Source organism: Pithys albifrons, chromosome 8 (genome assembly GCF_047495875.1).
Source record: "Pithys albifrons albifrons isolate INPA30051 chromosome 8, PitAlb_v1, whole genome shotgun sequence".
Lineage (NCBI taxonomy): Eukaryota > Metazoa > Chordata > Aves > Passeriformes > Thamnophilidae > Pithys > Pithys albifrons.
In genome coordinates, this window is record NC_092465.1 from 31,578,980 (window position 1) to 31,596,907 (window position 17,928).

At 44.7% G+C, this 17,928-nt stretch overlaps 1 protein-coding gene across 1 annotated transcript; it reads right to left on the reverse strand.

The window, feature by feature from the left end:
- Positions 1 to 8,408: 8,408 nt before the first annotated feature.
- On the reverse strand, positions 8,409 to 17,004 carry NABP1 (nucleic acid binding protein 1). The gene is made up of 6 exons (XM_071562047.1): positions 16,693 to 17,004; positions 16,441 to 16,579; positions 13,347 to 13,418; positions 11,863 to 11,935; positions 11,542 to 11,608; positions 8,409 to 10,739 (listed from the first exon to the last, which is right to left on the reverse strand). The coding sequence occupies exons 1-6, from the start codon at positions 16,781 to 16,783 to the stop codon at positions 10,552 to 10,554; spliced, it is 630 nt and encodes a 209-aa protein (XP_071418148.1). The 5' UTR covers positions 16,784 to 17,004; the 3' UTR covers positions 8,409 to 10,551.
- Positions 17,005 to 17,928: the final 924 nt, after the last annotated feature.

A 17,928-nucleotide genomic window follows, 5' to 3' on the forward strand; every position in this document is an offset into this window, starting at 1 on the left:
TTGCTGCCAGGGCAATTAGCATACTGGGATGCCACGGAATTGCCCAAAACTTCCACATCAAATGCACCATCCAACTTTTTGATAGTTCAGATGTTTCAAGCTATCCTAGAGTGGTATTTGATGTCCTAAGTGCTACTGTCAGCCCAGTGTGCTATTTCTGAGCTCTCAACCACCCGTCTACCCCTGGGAGAACCCAGGAACAGCTCCCTGCTCTGCTGAAGTCATGCTTTAATGAGTTTCTTCAACAGTTCCTTTTGACACTGAGTAGATTAAAAAAAGATCACCTAAGATTAATCACAGTAATAATTAAGAGCTGACCTTCTGGCAGTTAAGCCAGATATCTTGCCTTTTTGTAAGAGCCCATCTCACAGGTGCAGGATGCTGTAGTTCTTCATGATAAGTTACTCTTTACTCATTCAGAGCTGTGCAATTTACTTTATTTTATAAATCACTGCCTCAAAACAAGATCAAAACAACCCAAAACATTCTCATTTTTGATTTGCAAAATTCACTGCTTTTTCAGAGAGCAGGAAAATATTTCCACGGTAGAGGGAGAGCAGACTTTATTTTCTCCAGTATTAATCACTCCTTTACTTGCATCCAGAGATATGAATCTAGACACTAGCAATAACCAGAAGAGACAAAACTTAACCATTCTATATTTTATAGCACAGATTAGAAAGAGAACTTGGAGTTAAAACAAGAGTTCAACATTCCCACTTCCTAGCAGAGACTCTTGGTGCTGTGGGCAGAGTGATGAGGAAGAACACAGGTGACTCGACCCACTGCCTCCTCTGCCCAGCCTTTACTCCACGGGGCCTTGGCCACAATATATACCATGTAAACATCTAAAAACCTTCTAAGTATAAAGCAGCAGAGCACTATGTGATTTTCTGGATAGCAAACAGCACCTAGCATAAGCTGCAAGTCCAGCAGCTGCTCCTCTCCCCACCTCCCTATCCATTATTGCCCTCAAAAATTGGTGTAGCGATAGTTATTTCCAAACCCAGCCAGCCTGGTGAGACAGACTCTGTGCTTCAATATTCAGAGACAGCCCAGTCTCAGTTTAAGCAGATATTTTGTTGTTTGCTCAGCTCTTTCCCCCCAGATCTTGGCACCTTATTGAAATGGGCTTTACTAAGCACTTACACAGTAGAGCTGTAAAGAAACCAGCTGGTGAATTTAAAAGAGTGCAGTCCTTACAGCTTTCCCCTCTGGGAATTTCTTGAAGCACACAGAAAAAAATTAAAATTGTATCACTTTTTCTACCACATCATAAGTCTTATTTCCAAATCCCTACTCAGAATGAAAAAAAAAGTCTCAATATCCCTTCTGCATTAGGCTACAAACTTTACAGGTGCAAAAGGAGCGACTAAATTAAAAACAAAACAAAACAAACCATAGCAGCAGGATTACAGTCCCACTTCTAATCCAAAGCCACAAAGATGTTACTGTCTCTGCCAAGAGTACACTGTGTCACTAAAATAGTTGCTGCTCCAGGCCAGTGTTTGTCTGGAATGACCACATATCAATAAAGAACACCTAACAGTTATAAGCTATATAGGCCTGGGCTACAGCCCCTGGAAGGGACAGTGACAGGCAGTGCTGAGAAGCTTTTATGACAAGGGATGAGCTTCAGATGGGGCAAGGTACAGAGCCTGCAAAGCTGATGCAGGGCCAAGGGAGCAGACACAAAGCAGGACCTTGAAAGTCCTGGGAAGTGGCAAGGTAACAAACAGATGAACCACTGGAATCACAGGAGTTCAGACAAGCCACAGAGGAAGGCTGCAGGCAAAGGAAGGCAAAAATAATCTATAAGCCTATTTCAGCTGAAGACATGGAAGCAAGAAGAATTTAAAGGAAGAAAAGGGGGTGATGTATATGTAGTCATACAGCTGTTTGAGTGACCCCTTTTTAGTGGGCTCAGGTATTGTTTTCATTGAACAGTAAATCTTCCAAGGCCACAAAGCCAACCAATGAATCCTTACTGTATCCTTGTTCCCAGAAACTACTTTTTAAAAAGCAACTTCACAGTTCTCACTTGGTGTTCTGGGCCCCATTGCCCAGTGCAAAGCAGAAGAAATCCAGCTCCACACAGGATCAACCTGCCACAGACACAGAGCTACCCCAGCAAGTTTGCAGAGTATGTATGAAGCTAAATTATACAAAGGGAATAATTTGCAACTTAATGGTGTGTTTGTATTCTGAATATCTGATTTCCTGTTCAACAAATAACCTAAACATTCCCAACTAAATGAAATGTAGACAAGACTTAAAATGTTTGAAGAAAAGCACTCATCCAGAAAATTAAGGTCAACATGGAACAGATGGTGCCTCTGAAAAATGTGGCTTCAACATTTATCTTTATGTAAAATAAAAATCTTTTAAAAACCTCCGGCTGTTTGGTGACAGTCCTACTTGAAATATTGAATCTTGCACTCCATGGATAATAAAGAAGCACTAAAAAATTACTTCAAAATACTAAATCTAAATAAAGTTCTCTCAACTACTGTGCAATAAGATTTTTGTGGGCACGTAAATACGTATCAATAAAATATAGATTCAAGCGCCTCTGTAACTGCTATAAATATTGCAAGCGCTCTCCCCATTTCCATAAATATGACCCATGACTCCCAAGTGAAAAGCTTTTTCATTTGCAGCAGTCAGGAAAAAAATGATTGTTTCTTCTTTATCAAAGTCTTCTGAAATGCTGAATTTGAAGCCCAGCACACAGGGAGTTGTGAACACTGTGTTACAGTGATGCAGGAAAAGCCTTCTCCAGCCTTGGCAGATTCAATCAATGGGATTGCAGGAGGATCACATTTATTCTTGAGGGCAGACAATGTCATACCTACCTGGGGAGGGAAACAGAGGCTCTAATTGGGCAGGGCTGCAAATTACTTTGGTAATACACAAAGAAGGTGGAACAAGCAGAAATAATGAGACAGACCTGTCAAACACCCAAGGAGTAATAACACATTAGAGACAGATCAGAAGCAGCTGAGTACTGGCATGAGCAGCAGGGCAAGTACTCACAAGGCAAGGTGAGGAACAGGCAGGGGAAGGCTTGGCAGGACACACAAACCAGAAGATTTTCTCAGGACAGGTAAAAGAGAAGACAGTCAGAGAAACCATAGAGCTGCACAGCAGAGATCTCTCAAGTTTACAAGAAACAAAAAAAACAAACTCAAAACCTTCACATCCTGAGTGAACCAAGTATTTTTGGAAGATGAGGTAACACCTATGGTACCTAAAAATACTGTCCCATAGAGACCTCCTCCTGTGTGTCACCCTGCTGACAGCTGGGGCCCTCTGACAGGCTATTACTTCTGATCACAGGTTACACACATCCCCTAAACTGCTGCACACAACACCCGAGTCCCTTAAGCTAATCCCTCAGGGACCACCTCAATGCCTGGACTTAAGGAGTCTGTGATAACAAGTACAACTCACCAGCTTTGGACATCAAAGCAGCCACAGCCATGGAAGGAGCCATCTGCTCATACCACTCAAACTAAATCACAATTAGCCCAGTGCAAACAGGTTGCATATCCCCCAAAACACAAGGTAAACTACCAGTTTGTTTCTCAATCAGCAGACATTCACTTCTTTTTTCCAGTGTGGCCTCCAGCCACTGTTATCTACTAGATTGTTGTACCTCGTCTTCAGCTACAATACTGATGAAGTTGCAGAGAGACCTCCTGCAAGTCCACCTGGCCAAAAAAAGCTACAGGAAGCATATTGCAGCAATTTTCCTGAGTTGACACATCCTTCTTATTGGCTTCATGATACTGACTTACTGATGTTTTGGGTCCCACTTCCTCTAGAAATTACCTCTGATTCTCTGTACTGCTGGGGAAAATAAGCTCAGCAAGAACATTTAGACTCACTGTCCCTAGCAATGGACCCTGCCATCAGTAAAGCACAAGTGAAAATGAAACTACACTGGGTGTACCAGGGAAAGGCTTGCAAGAATGGTTTTTGCACAGGAGTTTCTTGCTTCAAGGTCATCCTAAACCCCATCACAGACAGTTCTGATAAGCAACAGCACAACGACAGCTCACCAGAGTCTTACAAACAGGAGAGTTTATGAAGTTCACTTCCTCTTCCTACTTATGGATTTGTTAAACTAGATATTTTTTCTTTTAAAGAAAGGTTGTGTTGATTTTGTTGGTTCTATTGCATAGCCAGCACATACAAATGTCTACCTGCATAAGGCCTCAACTCACTATTTCTAAAAATAAAATAAGTCATATTAATTTGTTCCTCCAGTACCTGGTGGTTAAAGTTATTTCTTAGCAACTTCTGTTCTTGGCATTTAAACATTTCTCATATTCAGCTTAAGTCTGACACCACTCTTGGTTATCCTTCTCTGCCTCCCTATTAATTTGGTTGATGGCATGCAGGTGGGTTTCTCATAATTAAAAAGCCCATTTGAAAAGTTTGCATTAGGTGATCTGAAAAAATAGAGCACTCCATTCAAAGGTTAAATATAAGTAGGCTGCAGAACTCCATGAAAATATTGCATAATTTAGAGATAAAAATAGTTTTGCTTTATTCAAAACAGGCTGGATAGGTAGATTTTTTTCTGCAATCAGCCTAAACCTCATCTCTCCAAGTTACATGCTCAAGTTGATTATAGAAAATTAAATTTAGTATTAATCAATCTAGGAAGAAGGAAATTACAAAAATTAAGCTAATGCATAAATCATAGAAAATAATGGTGGAACCAGCTAGAGCAGATTATATAATGCATCTTCACGCTTGTCCCACATCAGAATCGACTTCCCTCCCCATACCCCTCCCCGAGTTACTCCTGAAAGGTATTTGTCCAACTGCTTTAAATATTTACCTACAACACAGGTACCACAAGCCAACAGCCAGAGCCCTTCGGGGCCCCACTAGCCCTTCTGCTACAAACTTTGCCCTGGCGTCTTCCAGCTCTCCTGATCTGAGGTATCCCCCTGGCCCTTCCCTGTTGGGAATGCACGGCAGGAGATGACCAAAGCAAAAGCAGCAGCTCTAACATCAGTTGCCAATGGCTGCACTTCCCACCTGGCAGGATGTGGTTTTTCCCTTTTGTTCAGCAAAGAATAAAAGCAAGCTCAACCTGCAGGTCCCACACCAGCGGCTTTTACACCGCTGGACCTCCAGCAACAGCTGCCATGTCCAGAGCCACAGCTCTCCACCCACGTGTTCAGAGGCACTAACTGGCGCTGGGGTGGAAGGGACAGCCTTGCCCTATCTGCTGTGGGGCCATGCAGGTACCCACAGACCCTGCATGTGAGAGCCTGAGCTGTGTGACTGCAGCACAGAAACACTCCTCAAAGCGGCACTGACAGGCAGAGCCCAGGGAGGCAGCAGCCCCTCACACAGTTGCACCAGAGATTTGCTTGCAGTTTTGGGCACAGAACTGCGTCACTTGGCACCACTGGAAAAAGAGCAGACCCAAAAGAGCAAACACAATTACCTAACTATAAGGAATCCAAGCTTAGAAATACATATTCTTATATAAGTCTCTTGATTTAGAAAGAAAAGGGTACCTACACCCTGGTTGTGGCTTTCAGCTTTCAGGTTTTCCACAGCATCCAGCACCTTCCTAAATTATGAATTCAGCATCTACCAGATCTGCTTTACCACTTAATCCTGGTCTTACCCATGAGAAACTACTGCCTGCACAGGATTTGATCCAAATAATCCTTGAAATCAGTGGGATCTCCCAGTGATTCCCATGGGGCATATGCACAGCTGTACAAGCATGGTTCCATATTTCCTAAATAGCTGTCCATTACTTTGCAAGACCATTTCACCCTCTGGCCATGAACCTGAAGAAAGCTTGGTAGAGGGCTCTGCTGATACAGCACAACATACAACTACACTCCTGTGGAGTCACAGTTGATGGCATATTAAGCTGATTTTTTTCGTTCATATGTAAATTTACCTAACACGTCAGCCAGTCAGCCCTGCAGTGACTGAACTACTCTGGGTTCTCCACTCTGCAGAGCAGATAACATTCCATTTAAACATATAATAAAGAAGCATTTAGCTCTGAAGATACATTTACAGCACAGGAATTTTCTTTCCTGAGCTAAATCCTGATGTTTTACTCCTTTCCTAATCTTTCTCCCTAGAACACATACAAATCCAGACAGTCTTTATCAGCTGGCAGTGTGGGAGAGCAGTTTTAGATGAAGCTCCTATAACTGCATTGCTTTCTTCCTGAGGAAAAACATCAGCAATTTAGAGAAATTAAAAAGTTAAATGAAGTCCTTAAGGAGTTCCCCTTAGTCACTTCTAAACTTTTTTTCTAATCCCTTTGAACTCCATCCTCTATAGTTGAATCAACAGCTTTTGTTTTTCATCTCAATTACACACACACACACACAAATGCCCATCACAGAATAAATTAAAAACCAGAACCCTTATAAAGAGCCATAACAATTTCAAATTCTCTGGAATCAAGAATAAAGGAATCTGTAGCATGATTAAGGCTGACATCAGAAAGAGCATCTCTTAATGAATGACTGGGACGCCTGAGGCCCCTGCACGACTCAGCAGCAAGGACTGCACTCACTTCACAACATCACACAGCAAGGGGAGCACCTGGCTGGGACACAGCCATCATTAGCTCTGCAGTCATTATCAAAGCCACATCAGATGCCAGACAGCAAGTCACAGCCCTGCAGTCTCCTCAAGAACATACAATGGTGCTGGACTGAGAAGAAATTCCCCAAAACAGCTGACTGCAGCTTCGGAGCTAGCTGCCAGCAAGGGCTGCAGGGAGACAGTAAGGCACCTCTTGGGATCCCTTGGGAAAGCACTGCTGGAGATCACGCTCCAGTGTAAATAACTGCTTGCCTCAGGGGTTAAGAACAAAGAGCATGTTTGACTGGACAAAGCTAAGAACATTTGAGAGAATCAGGGGAACAACCTGGCAGGTGAAAATAAAAGTGCCATGAAGGAGCCCCAATTTCCCCAGAAACACTCCAAATCCCACTGCTTTTACTAATACCTAGACTCAAAGAAGCACTTTGGGAGCTGCTGCTAACATCAAACTGCCTTATAGAACAGGAAAGAATTCCCTTGTTTTTGAGATATGTACACAAACCACAGAAGATGACCATAGCACAGCCAGGTCATTACAACACAAGGTTTAATGCCTACGCAAAACATAAGGCCCCAGAGGGTTTCAGGGAACCAGAGTTGTCTACTAACCTTCCCCTGGCACATGCCAACAGAACCCCTCTGCAATGCTGCTAAGGGGGGTGTCTGTGCAGACACTGCACTGAGGGAGAAAGGGTGATTTGCACCATCCATCACAGCTTGGCAGAAGCAGCACCCACTGCAAATACCCTTCCTGGAATCTGTGATGTGGAGAAGCAGATTATTTGGGGTGCACAGGACTGCAACCTGCTAGTTTCAGTGAGTTGTGAAGGCAGATTACATTTCACATGCCTTGGTCCAGCATTTGTATTTGTTCTTCTAGGACATTCCCCTTTTCACTGTGGGCATGGAGTGTATGACTCTACCATGTATCCAAGGTTAAGACAGTGCTTCACAGTACAGGACTGCTTTTCCACTTTTGGATCAAGGTGAAAGATTCATGCGGAGGATGCACAGAAAGAACACACAGAGGATGGCAGCAGAAATACAGAACATTCTTTCCACTGCCACTTCACTGCATTCTGCCATCAGACCTTTTGGGCAGATAAGAGGAGCTATTTTACGGTAATGAGAGCTGGGCATCTTAGGCCTTAAGTGTATCAGGACTACTCTGTTTCACTTCAGCACTGGGCAGTTTGTGTCTGGGTACCTGAACACCTTTCAGTGTGTTTTTTTCCTTTGGAAATCTGTATTTATCTAGCACGAGACTAACCTAAGTGCAGCCTAACTTTTTTACTTAGGAAGATATCTGGGAAGACTCACTAATGACCTAACCACTGGACACCTATGAACTGCCTTGTAGTGTCAGTCTAATTCAGGACAGCTGCTTGTTTGCAATAGGGAAGTATGTGCATCTTTACGTCTCGCCATGAACCAAGGTGGTATGATCCAAACAGGTGTAAGGCAGGCTCCCAGATTCCTCTACAAGCTGAGAACTTGCTATTTTGTCACTGATCCCTCTGAGGGAAACAACTTTGTTCTAGGTTCACTAGAAGACCTTCAAAAATATTTAAGTCCATGTGACTTTTCAGGGCAGATTTCCCCTGCAAAGAAGTAAAAATTTATTAATAAATTGCAATAGTTTCATGAAAGAAAGGGGGAAGCAGGAATCTTACTAACCTTGAGAGCATGAAGAGCAGCCACTTGCTTTTTTCCTCCCACCTGCAAATCAATCATCCACTTGACAGCAAGCTTTTAATCTTATGCCACTTATCAGCAGTAATCATCTCACTTTTTACTTGGAATTTGTGAACAAGTATTCTGTTTATTAGCTTAATAAAAGCTCAAATGCATAGAGCTACAAACATCAGGCACCTCAGCACACACTAACACAGGGTTCCCCTCTATTTCAACTTCTTTATGCTGCAGGGAAGTCAAGACCACCAGGCCCTGAGATCATCCAATGAGCAATGAGTACCAAATCCCCACCATGCCATCACTTGCTAACTTTACAGGTGTTACTGGGAAGCACAGCTCTCACACCATACTTACACCTTGTTACTTCTGGAACATGCTATATATGCTTTCCAGGTTTAGAACTCCTCTTGGCTTCCTTCTCACCAGCGTATCAAATGTCTTAATGCAATACTGTAGAATGTCCATGCATCTAGACTATACATTTATTTAAATAGTAAGTAATTTAAAGTCCCTGAGTTACACATGACCTCCTTAACACCATTTCCTCAGAAGTCATATGCTTTCTGGTTCACCAATTAGCACTGTTGTTCCATAGCAGCACCCAGGGTGATCTCATGAGGCATGCCACCCTCTTGTGTCCAAAACAAGTTTCACTAGTTCCACCTGGAAGCAGGTACCACAGACTAAGAGACCAACAGCCCTCAGGTGTCTGGGCATGCAGGTCTCTCTAAACCTCCCATCAGAAGTTTGTTGTTGCTGATGCTTGCATTTCAAAGTTCAGTATTTCACACCAAGAAAGGAACTGTCATCAATTAGAAGCAATTTTCAACAAACCATGACAGAATACCAAAAGCAGAAGTATCAAATGTAAACAACTTGTAAACATTAGTGACTCAGTGGTAGATTCAAGAACATGAATGACCACAGAACCTCACAATTCAGAAACAGCCTTTTGTCATGAAGTCTTTATGGCTTGACAGAAAGAAAGTTAGATTTGTTTTTGATGTGGTTAGTGCAAAATTTTTATTTGAGAGGTCAGTTAAGAAGAGTTAAACAGATGAATCCAGTATGACACCTCAGTTTCCGAGTTGTTTTTTGAACCTGATCTGATATATGGCACTGGACTCTTACCTAGAGTCAAGGCATTTGTGATCTCAGAAATAAAACCAGCTATCTGGAGGTGATGGGGTTCTTCAAAAGATAATTTGCATTTCATAGAAAACAGAGGAAGGAAAGCTTAACAGCATCAGAGGTGCAGCTGTGTGCTTGGCCAGTACCTCTATAATCCACATATACAGCTTCACCTAATATGTAATTCATTGTGAAAAGTGAATGAAGGAAGAAGTAGGCAGCCTTGTCGAAGAGATGGGTAATGCAGCATTGGAAAACAGTCCTCTCCTGGAAATTCAGATTGCCGCAAAGTAACCATGAGCTTTTACGCAAGGAGTGGTTCCAAACAGCATACTCCCCAGCACTGTCTCAATTTAGATCCTCCTATTCTGCTATCCCATGCAAAGCAAGAATGAATATCCAAACTTCTACTCAAAGCAAAAATCAGTATAATTTTCTTTGACAGTGGTAATGGTGTTTATAGAGAATTTTCAAGTAGCGTACACCTTTTTGGAATCAGAATCAAGCTTCAAGACACTCACCATCTCTTCAACTTTGTTCTGAGTTATCCATTTTCTGATTCCAGAGACACCACAAGGTCTGGCACCACTATTTCCTTACACTTATTGCTTTTACAAGCTATATTCGTTCCAAGGACACCCAGCTCATTAGAGCATCTTTGCTCCTTCCCTTGGTTTTTCTTCCAATATGAAGAACTTCCATTAGCACTCTAATGGAAGTCAAACCACGTGTGCACAGGACACAATAGACCTATTAAGGCTACATGGCTGACCAAGAGAAACAGAAATACATGTATGTAACTGAAGTTTTCTTACGTTTAGCAAAGGGCACCGACTTTTAATTGAGACACTTCAACCTGTTACCCTTACTTTCTTGTATCCATCTTCCCCCCTACCCCCTTTATGTATGGGGAAGACTCACTGTGCTTCCCTAAGCAAAACAAGGAATAGATCACATCAAGTTTGCTCCATAGACCAAAAGGTAAAAAAAAACAAACAAAAAACCCCCAAAAAAACAACAAAGGACAAACTGGTTCACAGTTAACTATAAATAAAAGTGCAGTAAGTGTTCAAGTAGAGTGTAGAGTTTAAGCAAGCTGTACAACCACATTTGACATAGTCATCTTTTGAAGGCCCTGCGTGGGTCCCTCCCATTACTGACAGCAGGGGGAAGAGGCTGAACACTATTAGCTGGTGCTGCATTTACAGGTCCTCGTCCATTGCCTCTCCCACTACCTGCATAAATGTGACCGTGATTATACGTGAATGGAAATCCACTTGCTTCAGGTCCAGTTTGTAAACCATTTCCTAAAAAGACAGAGAAAAAGGTTATTACAAGTTCCATGGACTGCAATCACTGCTCCCTTATAGAAGTTTAGCAACAGGGAACATATGGATTTTGCAGTAACCAGCAAACCCTGAGGACTAGAAGGAAAAGCCTCCTCTGCCACTGCAAGACTCCAACCCACAGGTTACCTTTCTTTCCCCTCCCAAACTAGTTCCCCTCCATCACCTACTTCTGTTTCTCAGCTACAGGAAAAAGGGTCACAACAGTAGTTTTACAACACCAGGTACTGAGTCTGGACATAGTGTAGGCAGACCATAACTAAGGTTCCCTCTCAGCTTACACCTGCTCAAGTCCTTGAAGCATCATCTTATTTAACCTTTATGTTTAAATACAGCACAAAATACAGGCAAGTCAGACATTGGAATTCAGATTGCCACCACTTGGGGAGCTAACCTGGAAAGCCACAGTGACTAACAAGATTAAAGTAAGGATTCTTTAAAGCCAATGCCTTGGGCAGTTTAAAAAAACCCAGAATTTCAAGTGCTGCAAAAATTCTTCAAAAGCATAAAAACTATTTAGGAATAGTCAAGTCCTCTTATGTGATATAAGCATACTGAATATTCTAATCTCTTTCACTTCTAGGAAAGAAATCCTGAAAACAATGATCTAGAAACATTCATGTTTACATGCTTGAGATTCAGGCTCTTTTTGAATAACATTTTAGAGCCTAGAACACTTTTTTCCCAAGAATGGAGAACCCTTAGCATGATAAATTTCCTTCTATTCCCATTAAGCGTTTCTCATCTTTTCAAGTCTACTTACCCAGTGGCCCAAAAGTACAAGTACCCATACCACTTGGTGCAGCAATATTGTTCTGTTCACCTTGTGCCTTTGGAGAAAAATTAAAACAAAAAGAAAAAAAAAGACATATCAGAGAGAGAAAACTCACATTTTCACAGAAAGGGGATGATGTCCTGTGTTCTTACATGGAATTTATCTGCTACTTTAATTATTGGCTCATTTTTAGCTATATATCACTTTAAGTCCATTTTTCCAAAAAAATCACATCTGATCACATTCTAGTGTGAAGTATTCAGAACAAAGAGCACTTTATGCCAGAAGCCTCAGACAAGTTTAACATACCAGTTTGTTCTGCCCGACGTGTTCAGAGTTGGGCTCGCTGTAGTTTGGCACTTCCGAGTATACCATGCAAAACCTGGGGAGAATTTAGGATTATGAGGAAGTTCTACAGCCATTTTAACAGAACTTCTCAACTCCACAACACAAAGAGCGTATGTTCTTGACACATCCCATCACCCAAAAGTAATTAATCCAGACCCCACTGTTCAGAGAATATCCACAGGTGTTAAGAGACTCTTTGATCCCTTTATAGACTTGCAGTGAGGCTGTCACATCTTTCCTGGTGTGAAGTGAAGTAGAGGCAAGTATACCTTTACTCAAGGAGATAAACTAGCCTAAAGAAAACAAAAGGTGATGAAAGGGCTCCTTTTGCCTCTCTTCCGCTGCACAATCTTGTGCAGTGCCCAATCACAAGGCCACCTGAGGCACAAGTCACCCAAATCTGCTGTCAAACTGGGACTGCGTTACAAATCTAGGGAAAACTTAAAAACACTCCCACATGGTCCCATGCTATGCAGTGCCCCATTAACAACAAAAGCACAGAGGAGTCCAAAACAGAGAGTAAAATTCAAAGCATTCTTTTCCACTCAAGGGGACTATGGAGGAATAGGCCCATCAACTCAACATGGAAATTATGGCGGGGGGAAAAAAAGATTTGGATCATTACACAGCTTGGAGTGGAGTTAAGCAGAAATGGAGCTCCCACCTGCTGTTGGGAGGTACAACCCAGATGAGAACTTACATCATTCCACTCTGCTGGAGAGTAAGCCAACTGGATGACACTTCTGAAGTGACAGATTTACACCAAATAAAATCTACAGGTTATCTCACACAAAATCCAGCTGAACACTGGGCACTTCTGAACCACACAAGGAGAGATGTGACCACGCCAGAGCCCCATTTCCCTCATGACTATAAGGTTTCCCACAGAACTTTCTGCAACAGTGAAGTACTCTTCTGGTTAGAAAACATTGTTATTTTTTCTGTTGCTCAAGTACCTTACTCATGTTTGTTCTTAGTCAGGAACTGTTGCCCCATTCTGTGGGCAGTTGAAAGCAGGTTTAATGAGGTTTGCTTCTGCTTAAGATGATTCACTGGAGTTACCTTGGTCTTTCTTCCTTGCCCTGCCTGTCTTTCAAGCATGCTACACACACACACACACAAGGCTTCCATCAAAATGTTCATCAAGCTGAGGCGTAGTAAAGCAATGCAGATTCAGTCCCTTGTCATTTATACATCTCCTCCTCCTCACTGAAACCCAGAGCTGTGCCAACGATGGGAGGCTGATTTTCCCCAATGTTCAAAGAAGGTTGGAGTTCATTACCACAATGGCATCTGGAAACTCATAGCAAGGTTGCCTTGTGCTGTGCCTATCCATGACCAACTGACAGCACACTTTTGCTGCCCTAACTTTCATTTCTTAACAGCCAACACATGTCATACTTACTGTGCTGAGAGGATACGAAGTATGAACACACAATACTTACTCCCCGATTTTATGCAGCTCGCCTCCTCGTCCTGTATAAAGTGTCAGGCATCCTTTCCACAGAGATGCATACCTGGCCAAAGAAAGGAGAAGTGAAGCAGTCTCCTAATGAATTGACAGAGGAAGCGGAAGCATGCTATCTTCCAGGAGTCAACAAGTATTACATATAAGTATGAATGGACTGAAAAAAATTCCCAGGAACTCCAACACTAGAACTTCATAGATCCCCATGTACTACTTCTAGCAAAAGGTACCAGCAGCTCAGTGGCAAGTCCAGGAAAGCAGAGACTGGATGCTCTTTCATTGGCAGGAGCAACCCTTATGACTGGTCCTGCAGAGGAAACGCATTTTGCCAAAAGCACTATCTGTGCTACATTCAGTCACAACTCAGTTTTGCTTCAGTCACAACTCAGTTTTGCTTTCAGAAGGAGCCAGAAGAACTACCTTTGTTCACTAGAGAACTGCTACTGAAAGCATATGATGGGAGGTGCTTACGTTTTTAGTAGAAGTCCAGAGTGGTTTTTTTTAAAGGCAGTTTGACCAAGTTCCAAGTGATGTACAGAAACACAATGAAGTAATATTTTGATCGAAGGAACATTACAGGACAGTGTGAGTGCACTCTAGTCTTTACAGTAGCACTTGACTTCAAGCACTGAAATTTGAGTCATGTGAAAGTTTCTGTGTAATTGTTCCTTTTAGAGAGGGGCATCACATATGTGTAGATAATAAGGAAAATACAGACCAGAAAACCAGCTACAGTGCAAGGGAGTTAAAAGGATTGTATGTCTTCTAGAAAAAGAATATGGAGCCTCAGCAACTGCACTGTTGGGAATCACTGATAATCTGGACAAGTCACCACTTCCTTATGCTCCAGGTCTATCTCTGGAACATAGATAACAACCCTTCCTCTTGCCCTTTGCCTTATCTGGTGGGACTGGGAGTCATCTGGCCACATGAAGAGGCAGCAGGGAGGAGTCAGAGTGGCAGCAGAGGCCAGTACTGCCAGTGCAATGCTAACCTACCCTGTACTTCAGCACAAGCAGGAAAGCATAGGCACTGTAACTGGAGATACTATCTCAGGAGTTTCCCATCCAGAAGCACGATTTATGTTCTTCACTTCATAGTGCTTTCACTGCAAAGACTCCCTCAATGCTAAACCTTTAATAACCTGCTAGTTGGGCGGTCTTATTTCAGAGCACAAAGGAGCTACCAAATAATAAACATAAAGCAAATATACGTTTACTGGGACAACACTCAGCAAATCATGGGGCTAACACCCTTGAGCAAAAAGTATGCAACCACTTATTTTTGTGTCAAAAAGAGCTGGCCACAAAGCACTGAACTGCAGCACTAACTTCAAATTTAGAAATAATAACTGCAACAGCTTCCTGTAAAAAGGTTGGTCAGCCAGTGGTAAAATTAAGCAACACTGTCTGCTTTTGAAGAGGAATGCATCTGCAGCTTGAAAGGGGGGAAAAAGGCAGGGGGAAGGGCACATGGGGCCTAGATAAGCTTTTCCACTTGTAACAGTGAGCATCATGCACTGAAGAGTTAGATGGGTCTCTAAAGCTGAAATTTGCCTGCCTTGCAATGGCAGCATCACTCAGTCCTATTTAAGTACAAAATTGTGTTTGGAGAACCCTGTATACTCGCATAAGGGCATTTTTCTGAAGATGAGAGCCAAACCAGAAAAGATTTAGCTTCTGCCATTTCAGTCCCTATGCAGTCCTAAGGGTGTGTGCAATTCATGTAAATGAAGGCATGACTTTGCCACCCACCAGAAACAGTGATGTCAGCTCATAAATTTAGTTCATACAAGCCAAACTCACTTTACATTAGAGGATGCCATGACTTTCCTATTTGTTGCACACAAATAGCAGAGCAGCTACAGTAAGCCAGTCACAGAGCACAGCACAGTAGCAGTGCTGAACATCATCGCTCTTAATTTGTTTCACTGTCATCTACAGACGGCTTTGTGCTGGCCCAGAGCTCTGGTTTAGTTCCACCCATTCTTGTGCTACACGTGCTCTCCACGCAGGCAGCCTTCCCCAGAACCACCTCTGACGAGGAGTCAGCCAAATGAGGAGTCAGCCTATTTAGCGTACAAGGACATTTGCATAAGAGGAAGCAGCTGTAGTTTTGGTGGCAAGGGTCAGCCAATTTCAGGCCACAACCAAGAATTACGCTCAAAAGACCAACTTAATACCAGCTGTTAACAGACTCACTGCAAACCTTTCGCCTACTTTTTCATAAAAACAAATTAACAGGACCTTACACACACTGTAGCTCCACCATCTCCAAGGGTGCTGTAGGCCAAACAATCAGTGTAATGGGTTTCAAAGTGTAACCTGACATGAAGAACTCAAGTGAGAGTGACTACCACTTTGCTGGTGACATTTTAAGTGACATGAAAAAGGATTTTCAGATTGACTCTGGTATTCTCTCTCACAGCTAATAAATATAAGTTTGGGGGGGGTGCTTTTGCAGGTTTTGGGGTTTTTTGTAGATGTTCTTCGGGGTTTTTTTTTACTAAATCACCTCTGAGAAAGTATTTGCACCTAGCCAAACTAACAATCTACAGAGTAGCCGTAGCATGAATTTTTACAGTGAAACTGAAAAGGTTGTCCTCTGCCTGTCATTTTTGTTAAACTCATTGCAATGAAAAGCAACTTTTCTGCATGGGAGATGTAATCCTCCCCCTCCTTTCATTAAGGAGCTGACTGCCAGAGTGAAAACCCGGCTGTGAAAATAAGAACGTGTTTTTGACTTCCCCTGCTTGATTTACAGACCAGGACTGACTGTTGCGGTTCCCCCGCCCCAGAAGTCTTTTCCTAAGGAGCTTTTTTAAAGCCAAACCAAGTCTCCTCACCACCACCGCCTCATCACAAACCCAAGCCCCTCCTATCCTGTATGCTCACTCTAGGCATGTTCTGGACGGGGAAAAGGTGGATTTAACCTGGCGAGTGACCTCAGGGCGCTGCCTGAGTAGCAGAGGTCGGCCCGAGGGGCCCGGCCGTGCCCCGGCCAAGCCGCTGCAGCCCCGCGGGGGACAAAGGGCTGCGCGGCCCGGCGGGCGGGGGCGGCCCCGTACGCACCCTTTGGTCAGGCGGATGATGTCCCCCGGCTGGATGAGGCCGCCGATCTCGTCCCACACGCAGATGGTGATGCTGCCCGTCTTGTCCGCCACCTTGCAGGACCTCACCTCGTGCCCGTCCTTGGTCTTGGTGACTCGCCCTGCGGGGAGAAGCAAGCGCAGCTCACTCAGGGGCCGCGGCGCCGCCGCCCCCCCCGCCCGCCGGGACACGCCTGGGCGGCCCGGGGGGTGGGGCGTGCCGGGCGCCACTTACCGATCTCCAGCACAATAAAGATGACATTTAAGTTTTTCAGTCCGGGTTTTATGTCTTTTATGAGGAAATACGTGTCGCTCGCCGCGCTCATGCTGCGGCCGGCGCGGGGGTAAGGGATAGCGGGGCGGGCCGAGCCCGCATCCCGCGGGGGAGCGGCGGCAGCACGGGGCCGGGCAGGGGGGCACCGGCGACCCTCACAGGGGACCGGGGACACGAGCACCGAGGGGCTGAGCGGTGACTGTGCGGCACGCCCGACGCCCACCGCTCCCTGTGCACACCACACCAGCACCACAGATCCTCCCGCCTCCCGCTCCCGCCGGCACTGAGATGACACGTGCGCCGCGCTGCGCTTTATAGTGGCCGGGCGCGACCACGCCGGGCGCCGGGAGGGGGAGGCTGCGCAGAATGGAACCGTCCGGGGCACGCGGAACGCCGGGACTGGGTGGCGGGCGGGCACGAGCCGGCGCCGCGCGCTGATTGGGCCGCGCGCCGCCGCCATTTTCTCCCTCTCGGGGCGCTGCAGCCGCAGCTCAGGGCACGTCCAGCTCTTCTGCCGCCCCTCAGCCCTCCTCAGCCCCTCTGCCGCCCCTCACCCGCTGTCTGCCCTCCGGCGAGCAGTCCCGGGGCGCCCCGAGCGCCGCCGGTGCCGCAGAGCGGAGTTGAGGAGCCATTCGCTGCCCTTCCGCGCCATTTTAAGCCCAAGCAGTGACACCGAGAGGCGCCTTGTCACAGGGGTTTCCTGGAGGGCGATTTCCCTACAATTCCGTCCTCGTTCACTGAGAATAAACCGCAAAAGGCTACTTGAGTGATCTGTTGCTATTGGGGGAAGCCTGATGTTAGTCCCCCCCCAAGCAGAAAGGTAGTTTTAGGGGCTGGAGGGAGGGCTGTGGTGCTGCCAGCACCTCGGGACTTGGCAGGACCGCACCATCTCATTCTGCCCCTGGAATCCAAGGCCACATTATTCTGCTCCTGGGACCACATCTCGGGACATAGAGAAAGCCTGGAGTTAAACAGTGCCATGCTTTGAGCCTTTCTATGCTAAAAATACAAGCCCAAATCCTGAACATTGCCAAGAGCCTCTCTTGAGTGTGGCTACAGGCAGGGTAAAACAGAATGGCAGCTTTTCCAGGTGAAAAGCCATGGAGGTGGTGGACCAGTCTCCACAGCCTTGTGACATCCACGGCAGGAGGATCCCGAGGATGTGGCTCCTTGCCACAAAACAGCCCAAGGACGTGC

Excerpts from the sequence above, each read along its gene's own strand:
- NABP1 (XM_071562047.1), bottom strand. The coding sequence starts at position 16,783 with ATGAGCGCGGCGAGCGACACGTATTTCCTCATAAAAGACATAAAACCC. Across the intron at positions 13,419-16,440 it reads ATCATCCGCCTGACCAAAGG|GTATGCATCTCTGTGGAAAG; the intron begins GTGCGTACGGGG and ends TTCTTTGGCCAG. Across the intron at positions 11,936-13,346 it reads GAGCTGCATAAAATCGGGGA|GTTTTGCATGGTATACTCGG; the intron begins GTAAGTATTGTG and ends AATTCTCCCCAG.